The following is an 18359-nucleotide window of genomic DNA, read 5'->3' as shown; positions in this document are numbered from 1 at the left end:
TATTTGCAACATTTAATGGGGCACAAAAGATATGTGACTCATCCTCGCCTACAGTATTGATTGCTCACCATGAGCCAAAAACGAATTCAAATTTGCATGCATTTTCAATTTGTAATGCTAAAAATAGGTGTATCTTTGTTCCTTCTGCAGAAAGAACATCTAGGCAGAGAGTTGGCCCTATTAGGCTAATACTAATGAGCCTCTGTCAAGCATCTTGTGCAGAACAGCTTCATTTGCACGCGAGGCGTACATATTATTCTGCATTGCTGCGGGCAGAATATTTGTTTGTTTGTTTTAAACCCAGGGTGAACTGTTGAAAGGGGGTTACCCAACAGCGCAACTGAAGGCTCAGCGAGAGTATGAAGATTACGAAATTAGAGGTCGTCCCACAGGAAGCTTTCCTCGTGTTGCCGATCACATCGCACAAAGTCCTGCGTGCGCACAGCACCAATTGCCACCAGACGTGTACAAGCTGCAGCAAAAGAAAAAGTCGAAGGTGCAACTCTGCAACTGCTGGCTCTCTCGCTCACGCCCCTGCTGGCAGAAGAGCCTCCGCTAGAGGGAGCTCCAGAGGACATTTTTTTGTGTCTACACTTCCACGCTGACCAGACGTCTCGGAAGCGATGGACAAAGCAACACTTATATTCATATTCTTAGGTTTTTTCGGTAAAGTCACGTAGGTAAAACATTAAAATTAATGAAAGTAAAATAAAATAAAAAATCACGACGTTTCGGAGGCAACACAAGTCTCCGTCATCAGGTGGGACCGTCACAGCCAGATTTGCTGCATCAAGTGAGGCAATGATTCAAGATGTAATCCCTTAAAAGCAAGTTGAGAGGGGAGGAGAGGGGGGCGGAGCTCATCAGCAACACTTCTACTTTTCGATTTAAAGCTTTCGTGACTGCAGGGATTCATCTTCTTGGTTCTTTCGGTAAAGCACGTAGAAGGGAAGAAATAAAAAAAAACATAATAAAATAATATAATAATATAATAATATTACTTCCCTTCTACGTGACTTTACCGAAAGAACCAAGAAGACAACACTTGTACCCCACCAAATTGAGACCTGCCGATCCACTAACTGGTGTGTCCCCGTTCATAATGCGATGGGCAGACAGATGGAATAGAACGGGCAAAGTGTGAACATCCAGTGTGCTACACATTATACCCAGGGCAACTCCCTCGAAGCTACAGTAAGTTTGAATATATATTTATGAATGATAAGGACTACTAAGCCATTGGCGCATTATCAGGTTTGCCATTTTGTTCCAAGAATCACCCTGCACCGCCCTGCCCCCAGCGATTCAATGATTGTTAGGATTTTGGGTTGCAATTCAGTTGAAAAATGCATTATTTGTAACAGCCACTAAAAGGCTGCAGGTGTCACCCAATGAGCCCAATACATATCAAGCATATGAAGTGAAACACATTGATTTAACACACATGTGGATCGATCCACATAGTGTGATCTTAATCATTCATATGAATCAATACATCGACGCACCGGTACACCTGCACACAAAACTTGAATTAAACGAACAACAGTTTTCCATCACTCAAAGAAAAAAACCATCAAAGCCAATCCAAAGTGATGTTTTGAAACAAAATATACCTTTCCTGACCAATTATCAAGCCAATTAGTGCAATTAATCAATAAAGCTGTCGGTGGAAGCTAGTGAACCCTTCACCGAATCACTTAGAATCTTTGCTTTGATTTGAGAGAAAGAGGGGGGGAAGAAAGAAGAGAGACAGAAAAAAATCAAATTGTCCAGAGAATTTGAAATGCAACATTGGGTGTGACGAAATCGATGGCATATTGGACCCCAACAGAAACCCGGAGGAGAGCAGACATTTTATTTTTTCCCCCCGCTCGGACATTTGGCTCAATGAAGCTGTATTGCACAGCGACCACATTATATGAAAACGAGGTCGGGGTGGCAGTTTACGGTCCAATCTCATGTTTGACCTTATCCCAACTCATAACATTCAATATATATATAAACAGTCCAGAGAGAGAGAGAAAAAAATGTGACTGTGGCATTTGCTAGAGGTCTTACTATTCTATATCATTTTAACTGAGTCACGCAAGCAGTATTTATTTATATATATATCTCTTCACACTTACTTGTTCAGTTAGTACGGTTTTCATTGTTTTATCATTGTTTTATTTTTAAATCGAAATGTTTTATTTTTATTATGATTTGAAAAGGTTTAGATAAAAGCGCAGTCTTGCAATTTCTTGTTCACGCCACTGCTGGGAGAAGGGCCTAAAAACTGGAGCGAGCAAGTCCCCTTCAAGATATGGCATTCATGACTAACTCTTCCATCCTGGCTGCACGTCTTGGAAGTGGTGGGATTACCCTCAATTTACCCCACAAACCCACCGACTATCTAACCGCGGCGCACCCATAGACAGACGCGGGGGGGGGGGGAGATGGATTTAAGAAACCTGCACCGTTGTTTCAACTGACACTGAACGCGGGGGGTTGATTTAAGAAACCTGCACCGTTGTTTCAACTGACACTGAACGCGGGGGGTGGGGGAGGATTTAAGAAACCTGCACCGTTGTTTCAACTGACACTGAACGCGGGGGGTGGGGGTGGATTTAATAAACCTGCACCGTTGTTTCAACTGACACTGAACGCGGGGGGGGGGGGTGATTTAAGAAACCTGCACCGTTGTTTCAACTGACACTGAACGCGGGGGGGGGGGGTGGATTTAAGAAACCTGCACGTTGTTTCAATGAACGAAACCTGCACCGTTGTTTCAACTGACACTGAACGCGGGGGAGGGTGGATTTAAGAAACCTGCACCGTTGTTTCATCTGACACTGAACGCGGGGGAGGGTGGATTTAAGAAACCTGCACCGTTGTTTCAACTGACACTGAACGCGGGGGGTGGGGGTGGATTTAAGAAACCTGCACCGTTGTTTCATCTGACACTGAACGCGGGGGGTGGGGATGGATTTAAGAAACCTGCACCGTTGTTTTAACTGACACTGAACGCGGGGGGGGGGGGGGGTGGATTTAAGAAACTTGCACCGTTGTTTCAACTGACACTGAACGCGGGGGGTGGGGATGGATTTAAGAAACCTGCACCGTTGTTTCAACTGACACTGAACGCGGGGGGGGGGGTGGATTTAAGAAACCTGCACCGTCGTTTCAACTGACACTGAAGCAGCGACCTCTGAATTGCAGGTCCAGTGTGCTCAACCATTACGCTGCAGCAAAAACTCATTATTATTAAGCGGCATCTTATTGTTATGGGCAAATTAACGTTGAGTTAATTAAGCATCCTAGCCCAATTTGGCAACAATTTGTGTTAAAATAAAAAATAATGTATGACATTCTGGTTTGGATTGTATCCACGTACAATTATTACGCTACAATTTTACTTGAAAACCGATGAAACATCGAAATTCACCATAAGGTTTGGGTTTAGAGGTAAATATTACGTGATAAAAGAAAATAAACCCAAGTTAATATAGTGGTATTGTGATGTACATGAATAAGGTTAAATGAAGTGAGTTACGTTTAACGGAAATAAATGCCTGTTTTTGACTTAAACAATGACTAAAGATATGGAATTGTGAACGGAAGAAGACATATGTTTCAGACATTGGGAGCAGCATAGAAAAAAGCGACATATAACGTCGTGCACATATTTCGTGGAACATTTCAGATAAGACATCGAGAGAAGGCAAGAGAGGTGATGGTGGCCAATTGGGAGCCCGAAGCAGGAAGTATGTTTAGGGGGGGAGGGCAGGGGGCGGACACCCCGCTTTCAATTTATAAAACTCCCAAGTGAGGTGATGGAAGATATGTAAACGAGAGATAAATATGTGGCAAATATGAGAGAAATATGCACGAAAAATGATGGAGGTGCAAGAAGATGGGAACGATACGGAGATATATTGCAATGCGATAGCCAACAGAGATATGGTGTGGAGAGAAAAGAGAGCTCCTGACAAGATAGTGATGAGAATGGTTAGTTGGAATTTTATTGTAATTGGTTTTGTGCTCATTAGGATCTGAACATTAGTATTAGGCTGCTATAAATTTCCACACGATAAGCCACTTTGTTGGATTATCATTTGTGGCCAGGTCATTTCTGACAAAAAAGAGCTACATAGCTCAATAGGCCTTACCTGGTGAAATAAAAATAGTTCAGCTTTATATTCTTGGTTGTTTCGGTAAAGTCACGTAGAAGGGAAATAATAAAATAAAAAATATAAAACAATACAAATTCTCACGACGTTTCGACTGCAACACAAGCAATCATTGGAAGGATTTGATAAACCATTTCGGGTCTTAATTGATTGTGTTCACGCTTACGGTGACTTTCAGACCGCATTCCATTTTCTTCCCCCTCCTCTTTTCCCCGAACAAAGATGGACTCGTCCATCTGGCCAACTGCCAAATCGCTGTCTGTGGTGCTGATGTTAGGAAAAACCGCCACTTTTTTCAAATTTTCTTGCTGTGGATTTCACACCTAATTGATGATTGCTTGTGTTGCAGTCGAAACATCGTGAGAATTTTTATTGTTTTCTATTTGTATTATGTTATTATTTCCCTTCTACGTAACTTTACCGAAAGAACCAAGAATATGAATCCCTGCAGTCACGAAAGCTTTAAATCAAAGTTCAGCTTTAGTTTAGTTTTAATATAATTTGGGTTGAAATGTGGTGTATCCCAATTTAATAATGCATCTGGGGGCCCTTGATCTGCCTGGGGCCGTAGATTCTTGCATAGTTTGCTTATGCCTTGAGCCACGACAGGAGAAGACAAGGTGCTTTACTGGAACAGTGGGAGTGGGAAGATTTCAGAGTGCGGTAAGAAATAATAAGAAGGTAAGAGCAAAGCCTGTGAATATTCTTTGGGTCTGTCGGTAAAGCCACGTAGATAGAAAAAAATATAAAAATAGTAATTTCACGACGTTTCGATCGCAACACAAGCAATCGTCATCAGGTGAAAAAATATAGCGGGAGAGCTGCTGAGGCAGGATGTTATAAAGGTGTGAGATGGGTGTAGCCCAAGGGTAAATGGGCGGGGCTAGAGATGAAATTAACATTTTTGACTCTCTGAGTTACATTCACTCACACAGCTACCGTTGCTTGTTTTCCTCGATGTGGCGGTGGCTCTTGCCGAGCTCTCTCCCATTTTTCACCTGATGATGATTGCTTGTGTTGCGATCGAAACGACGTGATATTGTTATAATTTGTATTATTATTTTTATAATTTTCTTCTTCTACGTGGCTTTACCGAAAGACCCAAAGTATATGAATTCCTGCAGTCACGAAAGCTTTAAGTCAAGATTTAAAGCCTGTGAATGTTTTAACCAAATCTTCATAGATGAAGCCACACCATAGTTGCAACAATTAAGTTTCCATGCAATTTCCTTTGAACTGCACACACACACACAGTGTATGGTTAAGGCATTAGAAAAGTGCCTATTAGGAACATTTTGAGTTATTTCAGGAATGATATGTCGGTAGTGATTAAGTTCTAACTCAATTGAGTGTGGAGGCAAATCGTTGTGAAAAAAAGCACACAACAGCGTATGCAAATATGTTGTCTATATATGCTTACCAGTCCGTGAAAGCCGTAAGACCTTTTCAGAAATATAATTACTTTCAATTACCATTGATCAACACAGTATTGACAGTTTTTAAATCACTGAAAAGATAACTTATGTTATGTAAGAAGGTGAATAAAAAAAGACAGGTCAGCGGATTGCTCCTGGCTATAATTAGAAGGGAAAAATGGTTTCCTTCCCTGTTTCATTACCATACAATGCACGGTCCATATATCACCATCAAATATATGGCTGGCAATTTAATTTTTCATAACAAAAGAAATCGAACAGTTGAATGCACAAACACACTGACGACGATTACAATGAATTGCTGTAGGTATATGCCACGGCCAATGACTCTACAAGCCTTGCCGCTGTGTGGTCGCGAACATGTGAACAGTTGCTAATTGTATTGCCCAGGGTGATTCATTTCTACGCAGTGCTACTTTAAATTGGCCTAAAATTGACTTTTGTGTAAGACCGTGTGCATATTTAGACAGTTTATGTTGGTGTCTTAAAATAGCAGCTCAGGAGATAATTTGACAATCTTGAAGGGTAGCATTAAATATGTAAATTGTACATTTGACTATTATTTAATAAAAAAAAACGTTTACTGGGTAAGGCCTACTGAGCTATATATTTATTTTTCAGAAGCGACTTTGCCACAAATGATAGCTCAAAAAAGTTGCTTATTCTGTGGAAATTTATAGTGTCTGCCAAAATCTATTAATGCATATTATTTCTAAACGTGGAGGGAAAAAATGGAGGATCCGGAGAAAAATCCACGTGACCACATTGAGAACATGCAAACTCCAAATACACAGCAGGCATCAGGGTTGAGATCGAACCCACGACCTCCTGTATACGAGGCGAGGTAGTTAACATCTCGCTACCGTGGCACTTACCACTGTGCCACCATTACCCCTCTATGCTATAATGTAAACATGTGTTAGGGAAAACTGTATGTGAATGTTGGTGTGGGAAGGGTTCAAAAGTTGGCTGTTGAATAAAGCCAAAAAAAACAGTAACATCCCATATCTGGCACAGATGGCTAGCATCACAAACTAAAAGTGAAGATATTTACTTGTTAACTAGGACAATTTTCACTGCTCTTCACTATTCCGATGATTGAAGACATTGGTGGCAGGACATTCTGCAAAAGTAGAGAAGCCATCTGTGCCACGCATGGAACATTGTGGTCTGCAGGGAAACTTGTCGCGAATTGAATTTAGTTAATAATGCCTAAAAACAATATCTGATGCACATGCCCACATTCTGCTCTATATATTTTTAACAGCAATGTGAAGGGTATCGTTTATCCATTAGACTTTGACATAAGTGTCATGTACTACAGTATAAGAGAGTGGGCACATGGCAGTCACTTTAGAATTTAGTCCAGATTGCTTCTTAGACATTAATGTCACAGCACTAAAATGATAATCTCACATTACATTACATCAATTAAATATTAATCAGACCATAAATAACTTTCACAGGACACAGCTGCAATGCACTGTGAATTATAAAGGGCAAAAAACCATGTCCACATCAAACTAAGTCATAAAAACATTTTTTTATTTCAATGTAGACCTCTCTTTGGCTTATTCGGAATTAAAACAGTGATTTACAGCCCCTGTTAAAACACAGTACCTCATTACCCACGATTCCTCTCCCTTTTAATTACAATTAGCACACAGATACTTCACATTTAGGTAGAGAAATGCATTCATTGTGCTTGCTTCACCATAATTAACTCTGAATCCTCTAATGAGCTGTATTCAAAGCAAACATAGCGTTCTTAAACAAAATGCCAAGGGCAACAATAAGCAAGGTAAACGAACAATATTCATTTTAATGCTGCCAACCAATTAGCATGTAAAACCATAAACAAACACATTATGTGAAAAGCTTATCTCGATAAGCAGCAAAGATCAGAGATGCCGCTTGATATGTTAGACCAGACCTAACTTAGCTCCCTCCTGCCCCTTGAGCAAAGTCCCCACCTATTGAAGCCTGTGTATGAATACTGAAGTGACGCAGATTTTAACTACAAGGCCAGTAAATATCATGAAGCCTCAATATTTCATGCATGCAGCACTCGCTGAAATGCGAGCGAGGCTTAATAGCGTCCGCGTATTCAAATGACCTTTGAAAAATGCTCATTTGGAGCGGTATGCTACCTCGTACTGAGAAGCCCATCGCGTTGTCTTACTTAACATGAATGGAAGGTGCAGCCCTGCAATGGCCTGCTCATGCCACTGCCGCTGAACGCAACCCGTCCCTCGAGGAACTCTTGAACTGAGAGCCTCTCTATGGGGCATTTGGCCTACTCTTCCACGCACACTTTACTCCATCACACGTGCCCTGCCGATCGAGTGACTGTGGTGCACACATCCATACTGATGGGCAGACATTCAGCGAGGGAGTTTAATCAACTTGCCCAATGTGACGAGATGGAATTGAACCGGCGTCGTCTGGATTGCAAGTCCAGTGTGCCAACTATTGCACCACGGAAGCGTCATTTATTGCCGCAACATACACGCATACAAGTCTTCAATGAGGCTTGCTTATGAAATGCCTTCTCAAATAAGCAAACACGTCCCCACGTACAATGTATCCACAGCGAAGTGAAATGTCTGCTAACTGTAATGTGTGTGAAATGTCATCTTGCCAAGTTGTGTCACATTAATGTACTCCTCTGGCAACATGTATACACGTTGTGGCACCACGACCACACTGGAACAGTGTTATTGCCCCACGAGTAGGCTGCATCACAAACAAAAACAAATATTTACAAATGTACGATATTAATTGATGCGTGTATTTAGCCTGTAGACCTAACTTTAGATCAAAGGAGATCATTTAAAAGACGGTTATATTAAAACAAAATGTTTACAGAAAAAAAGGAGCTGATTGATGTGTTGACAGAAGCCATTAATGTGAATTATTGTGGAAACATGGACAAATATCTATAAAGCGTGGAAATTATATTTTTAAATTTCGATTTAAAGCTTTCGTGACTGTAGGGATTCATCTTCTTGGTTCTTTCGGTAAAGTCACGTAGAATGGCCCATTCAGACGCTGTCTTTCCGACAGACCTGTTCTTCACCTGAGGACGGCTGCTTGTGTTGTGGCCGAAACGTCGTGTGAATTATTCAATTGTTTTATTTTTATTATTTTATTATTTCCATTCTACCTGACTTTACCGAAAGAACCAAGAAGATTATATTTTTAGTCTGCTTAATATCGTCAGAAGACTACCTTTTCACCACTCCATAGACCAAGTCCAAAGATGCTACCAGGCCAGCATTATTTATAATCATATGCTAATACATATATACTGCTGTATATATTTATACGATAACATTTAACTTAAACAATGTTCCCTTGAGTATAAAACACGAGCATTAGTAAATATGTGAGTTTCATTCATACACCGTGGTTTACCATAACGTGGTTGCGTACCATCGTTTAACTAATTGAAGGTCATTGGAACCATTATCATTGCGTGCCAAATGTAGGGACACGTTGGTCAGTCTGTGACCCCTTTCCTGTGGGTGCCCCAGAAGCTTCACCTGCAATGATCGTAGCTGCTCTACGTGTGGTCACTTAGAGACGTTAACACAACACTCTCAGATTATTGTGGATGCGAATCAAACGAAATAACTATTTAAGGGAGGAATTGAATAAAGAAATACGATTTTGGGGTGAAAAAAGTACGAATACGCGTGGATTACATTGCACTTTTCCAACAAATGTTTGCCTCTTCTTGGTTCTTTCTGTAAAGTCACGTAGAAGGGAAATAATAAAATAATAAAATGTAAACATAATTATTATGTTTTATTTTATTTATTTTATTTTATTATTTCCCTTCTACGTGACTTTACCGAAAGAACCAAGAAGATGAATCCCTGCAGTCACGAAAGCTTTAAATCGAAATGTTTGCCTTTTGTAAGTGTTTAGTTATCTGTACGGAAGCTGTCAGGGCAAATATTATTTGGATATTTTACAATAAACTTTTTCACTATGGTTTGTATCACCAAGTTTTGAGAATCCTTCGATCAATTTGGCAGTTTTTTATTACAATAGGGCAAGTTTCTGAGAGCAGCACATAGTTTATACTTGTTTTGTTCGCGATAGGTGAAAGTTTTGTCTTGCAATAGTCTTAAAGCAAAGTTCTGCTCGCAAAAGATAGTCTCTATGAAAGTTATCACGCACCCCAGGTAGAGACAAACAGACAGAGCTAATGCGTCATTGCTTTCAACCTCAGTTGGAATGCGTTTAAAAGGATACGCCTGTGACAGACAAATGACTGCTTTCTCATGCTCTAAAGATATATATAAAATAATCAAAGGCAATAATGTGCGCACTTTTAAAAATGACTATTCATCAGCAAGCTCCACTTTTAATAGGCGAGAGCCAAACACGAGACAAGGAAATATATTGATTGAGTTTGCAGTGAATTGGCTGTCAGTTCTCAATTCCAAAAAAGATCCATCGGAGCTCCCCCCAAACCTCACCAGAAACTCAAGACACCCATCACTCCGAGAAGCCAGCTCTCCGTGCCATACAATGTTCTTCTGGTGCCCATTTCTAACCGTTCCATGTCGCTCAGAAAACACGTGCTTGCACAAGTGTGAGACATAAATAATAACACAATAATGCCCTTAATCCACCTGGGGAATTCCTCACTGATACTCTGAATAAATTATGTCAGGAGGGTTTTGCATTGGAATATTTTTTACCAGTTCCTCAAATTAATATTTTACTTCGTGTGGGAGGAAAGCAGACTTCCCGGAGAAAATTCAGAGTGAAAGGGATGACACAGAGCTTAAAAAAAGATGGATTCAGGACTCCACTGCTAAACTAAAATTCGATGTAACATCACAGCCTGATCTGACCTTACAACACTTGGTATTCTCAGGCAGTCTCCCATCCGAGTACTAACAAGGCTCCACCCTCATTACCTTCCAAGGGCTGACAAGATTGGAGACATTCAGGGCGATTTAGTCACTGGGTGAGAAATGGGGAGAGATATTGATGTCAATGAAAGAGCATTCAAATATACATTTAATGTAATTTTGTGCAGTTTTCATATATAAGATATCAATCAACAGGAACATAAACAGGTAAATGTGTCAATAAAAGCGTTACATGTCAGAAAGATGATCACGTGGACTAAAGATCATACGTAAGCAGAGATGTGAAATTGACGTAAACAAGCGAGCGGGCTTGGATAGGGGGGCACACGTTCCTGGAAGGGGTCATGGCCGCTGGTCAAGACTAACGCTTGAGCGGCAGGCAAAAGAAGCGACATTTGCACCGAAGAGACTAAAAAATGTTCCATGGTAGCGAGATGTTAACCACCTCGACGAGTATACAGGAGGTTCATAATCAACGTTTTTGGGTTTAGATCGCGTTATTTATAAATGTGTCGTAACCCTCCACCACCCGACACGGCCAATCAGTAAAAAAGTGTCACGTTGACAAAAGACAAATAGTTCACTGCTTTAGCCCACCGGTGTGTTGTGTAAATGTTGTGGCTTCAACACACCGGTGGGCTAAAGCAGTGAACTATTTGTCTTTTGTCAACGTGACACTTTTTTACTGATTGGCCGTGTCGGGTGGTGGAGGGTTACGACACATTTATAAATAACGCGATCTAAACTCAAAAACGTTGATTATGAATAACATTGGTCGCGAAAGCCTACGTGTTAAACTGATACAGGAGGTTGTTGGGTTCGATCACGACCCTGACGCCGGTATATTTGGAGCTTGCCTGTTCTCACCGTGGTCGCGTGCTCTCGTTTTCCACTCCACATTTATGATCAATGTGCCTTTAGAGTATTTGGCTACTTTAAATTTCCAAGCGATAAGCCACTCCGTTGAGCCAGGTCGCTTCTGAAAAAAAGAGCTACATCGCTGAGTGGGACTTACCTGGTAAATGTTAAATAGTTTCAAAAATTAAGTGGCCAATGACGAGACAAACTCTTGCTTCATAAATGCAGACAAGGAGATGGCTTGAAAAGGCATTCATGCACCACTGGATAGATAATGGTTGCTACTTTTTTTTTATAGAAAATTTTTCGTTCATGTATTCAAGTCTACACAGTTTAAATGTCTCCCTGTTGAAGACAAAAAGCTCATCTCCGTCGGCGGCCTTGAGAGCCATAGGCGTAGATTTGGCAGTCTCCCTCCAGAACGACCAACTATTCGATTCCAGACAAAGTAATTCTCATGTCTTTGCGCTCGGAGGGATTGCCAGCGTGAGTCTAAAACTTGACCGGGTATTGAACTTGCAAATTGTGTATTTTTGTCGTCGCTTTCTACTTTCCAGACTTTGTATTTTTCATGCTGTGAACAACAGACACTTTTATCCTCCTGACCATAGGGGGAAGTGGTGTTTGCGAGCGCCTGCTAAAGTGTTTACGCACTCCAAATCCCTCTGCATAATTGCCGCACGAGAACGAACAAACAAGCTGCTAAAAAATCTTGCCAAAATAAATGACAATTTTCACACACAAATTCTATTTTATTGCATTACATTTCCATGACGTGCTTATACCTTTAGCTCACTAATTGTTATGGGGGGGGGGGGTGGAAATGATCATAAAATCTTGTTTGTTTTAAATTAGAATAAATTATTCAACATGCATATTTAAATCGAAGCATAGAAAATAATAGACCGTCACTCTGTAAGGAGAATGCTTAGCTATAAAAATTTGTTGCTGTTCGTAATACAAACGAAATGGATGCACTATATTTTTTTCTCGCCGATCCAGTTGACCTGGACACAGAGGGCGATCGGGCATAATTGGAGATTCTTATCCTCTAAGAGCAATTCAAAGTGTAAAAGACGAGACTGTCCACACCTGGGAAGTAGATTACTCTATCGTTAGATTACTATAAATGGCGAGATAACTATGAATGTTATTTCAGCTGCCGCTGCTGCTGAATTGTGCTGTTTTGTCGAAGGAAACGAGTGTGATAATCATGCACTCGATGGATAAACGTGAAGCCGGTTTTTTTTATGTTTCGATTTTTGGGATCTGCATGAATCCCGCACCTGCGCTTCTCTGCAGACAAGCAACTGTGGTTTTAGACATTCGTATCAAGATGCAATTATCTGCAGCATTAATTTTGCCATTTTTGTAGAGAGCTTAAACATGAAAAGCAGTGCATTACTGTGCAATTGAAGGGTAAGATTATGCTTGAAATGTTATGTTTAACGGTTACAATTATTCAAGCTGTATGCATTGGGTTAAACAGAAAAGCAACGTTGATGATGGGAAATTATTGCACTTAAATTTCCTTTTGAAATATAAGTTTCAAGAGCATGCATGTGTGTGATCGAGAAATATTCACCACAACAAACATGTTAAACTCGTGTAATTGTCCGTCACACGACGGGTTCATTAAAACAAATGAATGAAAAAGACAAAAATGTAACGATTGTATTGAATTTACTTAATCAGAAATGGTGTGCAAAACGAAAAAGAAAAAAATACAAAAACAGAGCTACATTGCCATCTATCAAAAGCGGCGCTGGTATTTTTTTGGAGAGAATTGATGATTCTTGTAACAAACTAATAATTAGTTACAATTTTAATATAAGCCTACGATGAAACACTATTTTTTATTGCGCGAAGATCGACGTAGAACTACCCAGCAGCGTTATGCACAGCGTACAGAGTGCCAGGCGTTAGACAAAGGTCACCAAAACTAGATGTATAATGTATGAGTCTAGAATAAAAACATAGTTATCATACTTAAATGATGTTATAATGCTTTGCTCAAACACACACACGCGCGCGCGCAGTATGTGTACATAACATGGTCTCATATTTTCCAGCCGAGTCCATCTTTCACCTTGCCACTGAGATCTCAAAACGCGTCACGATAAGTGGAGTTGACATTAAACTGAATGTAGCCAATAAGATTACACGCCAAGACGTCACTTCTTGGTCACAACAAGCACAGATAACATCAGATGCTAACACGTGTGTTGGATGTTGCTTACAGTTCTTCCTTTACGCTTATTAGTACGGCAATTATTTGCAAATGCGTCTTGTACATCTGCAGAAAATATAAAAGATGTGGGTTTTCAAGAGTGTTTAATTGTAGGCATAGCGTGGATGATAAAAAAAGAAAAGGCGTGTTAAAGAGTCAATTTGACCTTCGAATAAATCGTTTGGCATTCCCTGAATCTCTGCAAAAATCACTTAATATTGCATTGCATTGGTTTTACAGGCAACTTTCTGTAAATAATGAAAAGCAACGAAGCATGCACTAACCCTGTATGTAATTGTGTCATCCTGTTCCCATAGCATATATCATACTCCTGTATTGCACGTACACAATACATGTGCTTCTTAAAAAGTATTCAATAGCGCAGAATGAACCATACCACCTGCATTTCGTACACGACTGAACAATATCATACGTTGTCATTTTAACACATCACGTTTGTTCCATTAAACAAATCCAATTTCCACCTATTTTAGCTTGAAAAATATATATATTGCAACGGTAGCAAATTACACGTAGAAGCTTAACTCTGATAAATGACCGACTGTATTGTATCCATCACTGCAGCAGAAGCAAACGCAGGGAGATGCTGTGGATCACCGTCTAATTTTTCGTTCACGTGGTCAGCGGCAGTTTCCCGACAGTATTTTCCTTTATAAATGCAGTCGTGTGTTGCAATGCCCATAGCTGATGATAACATTTGCCACTGGCTACAGCTCTAAACATTGCCTCTCTCTCTCTCACCCTTTCTTTCAAGACTCCATTTTCCCAAACGCCGTTATTTAATTTATTCATCGAATCCTTCGTACGCCGATATTTCCGACACCTTTGTTGTTTTAGTAAATTAACAAACCCCCTCTAGGATTTTCTTTTTTTATAAAGTGAGATCTTAAAGAGAGATCACCCCTCGGGCCTCTTACAACATTCGCAGCGCAGCGATGCATCTCGAAGCTGTGCACTTCAAACGAGCGACTCAAAATGAACAGGCAAATTTCGCTTTTTCTCTCTGCAGGTACGACAATTTTCTGCAGCGCAAAAAATCTAAGCCAGGCATAGCCAAACGAATGGGACATGATTAGACCAGATAATTGCATTATGTAACAACAAAAGGTAAAGTGCCACTTTAACGAAACATTAACACAGAATTGAGTGGCGATTAAAGATGTCCCGTTTTTTTAATGCAAAAAAAAACATACTCGAGCATTCCCCCCCCTCATCACACACCACAGCAAAATGGTTGTGACTTTCCAGGTCAACTGCTGTAACTAGGGTCATCTGTCAAGGTTAAAGGTATGGCCAGGATGGACACGTGTGCCGTCGTGAGCCAAATGCAATCAAGTTCTCCTCCTTCGCCACCTCCAGGTCACGAAAACAGCAAAAGCTCACAGCGACACTTCTCAAACAGCCTATTTCAGAGCATATTTCAAGATACACACGCGATCCCTACTCCGTGTACAGCTGCTGACTTCGTTTTTAATGGCACGGACTTTTCTATGGGAAGGTATTGTATGTGTTTCATTGCATATACAGTGACGGCTTACTTAATGGCTGCTCACACTTGCAATAATCTATAATATCTAACCTAAATGTGTGCATTCAGCTGTATCCCAATGTGCATTGCTTTTTAACTACGATGCATCAACGAAAGCTCGTGACGTAAAAACGGCTGCTTTTTTTGTTACGATGATTATTTTTGTTTTTCCACTATCGTGAAAAAGCCCAAAGTACTCACAGTCGTCGCCTGTATCGACCACCGCTGTGTTTTCTTCCTCCTCCGAGTCCTCTCCGGACTCCGGCGCTGCGGAGCTCACATATCCATCCTCAAACTCGGAAATGGATGAGGAGGAAGATGGGGGAGCGATGGGGGACAGATTGGATGTAGGAACAGGTGGAAATATTGGTGGTGGCACAAGCGTGGAGTGGTTGATAGACACACGGGGGGTATGGAATTTTGACGGAGTTCTCGTGACGGAAGACGGCTTTTGGGATGGTTTTCGGTTGAGGTTAACCGTTGGAGTTCTGTTTGAGTCAAATGTCGGTCGGTTGATGTTGACCTTGGTTCGATCTGGGTGATGAGGATGGTGGTGGGTAGTCCGGTTCCGGGTCGAATGCACAGTCATGTCCATGTTGGAGTTTTGATTTTGATTCCAGTTGAAGGTCGGGGTCGTTGAACTGGGAAACTTTGTATCTGGGTTGATGGAGCGATTGTTGTGCAGTGTAGGAGGCGGTGGGATAACTGGTTGATCTTGGCCAACCCGATTTGGATCTGGATAAAAGTCTGTGTAGGGAGGAGATGGCTCCGAACTTCTGTCGGCAAACACCCACTTGAGGCCCGTGATGCAGAGCCCAAGGGCCACGAAGCAAATGGCCATCGGGATGATGCAGAGCATCTCGAGCCGTCGGCAAACCCGGAGCGGCGACGCATTTGGCCTCGCCGGTTTTTCCACCGTTGACTCCGCAGGCGCTCCTTCCTCCGGCATAACTTCGGCCTCCTCCTGAGCCGGTGGTCCAATGGTAATTTCACAGGCCCCATAGCTTGCTGCCGGCTCAGGCATCCTGGCTGCCGGAGATCACCACAATCCCCTTCCTGCTGCCACACACCGCTGCCACCTCCTGGAGGCCTTCCCCAGAGGGCTCCGTGCTCTTAACGGTCAGTAAGAAATCAGGCGTGAGCGCTGATCAATTACTTCCTCATGGCCGCAAAGTGATCTCAGCCTCCGGCTACAATCTGATCCTCTGTGCCTCGCATTGAGATCCGTCGATACAGCGAAATTTGTGGCTCAGCTCAATCATATCAGGCTCAGCAGCTGTGTAGGATAATTACTGCAGCTAAAATGTCTTCAGCCCTGCTGATTCAACACACCTTTAGGCAATTGCTGGCTGGAAAAATCCTAATTGTGTATTCGATTTCAAACAGACCTAAATTGATCCTGAAAGCTAGCAATGCTGAATACTGAAATTGATACACTGTTACAAGCAGGGCATCTCCTTATTGTGTTCGTCACAAAACAATAGTATCCAAAGCTAAATACCAAGCCAAGCTTAATTATCTTCTCAATGCAGATTGTTTTGTTCTGAGCGTCACTGCTTATTTGCATTGCTAATATTAAAGAAATTCCATTTCATTTTTAAATATATTAAAAAATAAATAACTTATTTAAATAATTACACGCATTTTTATATATATTTTCTTTCACAATATATTGTCGGGCATTTTCTTTTCAAGTGTCACTGAAATTTAGCTGCCAGTTTAATTGCCAAAAGCATCGTCGATAACTGACCAGCCTCCAGATGACGACGGGATGAATCTTTGTCCTCATACGGAGGGCTTGCAGGTTGTGACATGCCATCAACAGCAAATCCAATAATGAGGCAATCCAGGCTGCATAAGCAGAACAATTTGGTATTGCCTGATTGACGTTCACAGCCAGGACACCCCAATTCTTTTTCTGAGGGGGGAAAAATCACTCTAGAGCCCTCCTGCGTCAGTCATTCAAGGGCGTCATCATGCAAGCATATGTTTGCTTATTCCTTTTAGGTCACTGCAAGCATCTTCAGCCTCCAAAAGCAAGCATTCATCTGGAGATAGATGTGCACAAGACTCCAGAAGATGGGGTTATAGGACTTAAATGTTACTTGACATTTTACCCTTGCAAGGACATTATACAATGCCTCGAAAATGAGAAAATAATACTCAAATATATATTTCAAAAATTTCAGTAAGTCAACCTTATACTGATGGATTCACTGCCAAAACATCAACTGATTTTAACATTAAAAAAAAAATGTCTATGACAGTATATTTCTTAAAACATATCACATGATATTTAACCTCATTACATTTTACATTACCAAAGACATAAAATTTGCACGTAACAATAAAGCATACGCTAAATAAATAAAATATGTTTCAGTAATGTTTATAACACTTACTGTGAATTGTGAAAGGTATCCGCCTCCAGATTCCCTGTACACAACGCTACTTTCATCTCTGGCGCTCTGGATTTTTTTTGTTGCACGTATTCTTTGCTCGTTTTTTTCCTCCGTAGAAACAATCTTTACATTTGCACAATGCGCACAAAAATTGCAATTTTCCAAATATTACAGGCCGCCGGAATTCAAAGTTCTCCCATGAAAATGCCTCGTCCGCCGTAATTACATGCACAATTGTAATGAATTGAAGGATGGTCCATCATCGAATTCTGACTTCCATTCCACCAGTCTCCTCGGAGCGGCGGCGAACATTTCTGCGATCGCGCAGGACCCACTGCGACAGAGGCAAATATGCAGGAGGCTCGCTTCAAGCGTTGGAAAAAGGGATGAAGGTCCGTCCAAAGGTGATGTGCACGCGTCACGCAGCTACATCGCTCTCTCCTGCCTCACTTTGTCACGGGAAGCACGCGAAAGCCGATCCCAGGAGGAGCTCCGAATGGTCTGCAGCCTCATTCCTCCACTTGGAAGAGAGCTTGCGAGCACCACCCTCTCACTGCCTGTCTGCCCTGCTCTCTCCGGTCTTCCTCGCGCACAATTGCTCCCTGACAGCGGACCGTACCACGTGGGTTCCAGAAAAGGGGTGGAGGCTCGTGGCTGTCAGGTTGTTTGGAGTGTACCAACGTGCCGTTCTCCGTGGGGGTAGGATGCATGAAGGTTGCAGGCATTTTGTCGGTCCTAATCATTCGATGAACCAGCCTAACGGCCAGGATTTTTTTTTGTTTAGGAACGATTGCTCATTATTTTTTTTTCTTCAACACAGGCT

General features: G+C 41.4%; 1 protein-coding gene across 7 annotated transcripts in view; it reads right to left on the bottom strand.

Moving 5' to 3' along the window:
* The window catches only part of LOC133350552 (pro-neuregulin-1, membrane-bound isoform-like), a 202266-nt gene extending 184139 nt beyond the window's left edge, over positions 1-18127 (bottom strand). For 4 of the 7 annotated variants that reach the window (XM_061564991.1, XM_061564992.1, XM_061564994.1 and 1 more), the window contains exons 1-2: positions 17537-18126; positions 15336-17182 (exon numbers count right to left, since the gene is read on the bottom strand). In XM_061564991.1, coding sequence (XP_061420975.1) covers positions 15336-16158 — 823 coding nt within the window. In that variant the 5' untranslated portion in view covers positions 16159-17182; positions 17537-18126. Of the gene's footprint in view, positions 1-15335; positions 17183-17536 lie in introns of all 7 variants that reach the window. The other 3 variants (XM_061564993.1, XM_061564996.1, XM_061564997.1) reach the window with 1 other exon arrangement.
* Positions 18128-18359: the final 232 nt, after the last annotated feature.

This window comes from Lethenteron reissneri, chromosome 34 (genome assembly GCF_015708825.2).
Source record: "Lethenteron reissneri isolate LAM-NWPU_2019-01 chromosome 34, ASM1570882v1, whole genome shotgun sequence".
In the NCBI taxonomy this organism is placed as follows: Eukaryota; Metazoa; Chordata; class Hyperoartia; order Petromyzontiformes; family Petromyzontidae; genus Lethenteron; species Lethenteron reissneri.
The sequence above is the reverse complement of the archived record's forward strand: the minus strand, read 5'-3'. Positions and strand labels throughout refer to the sequence as shown.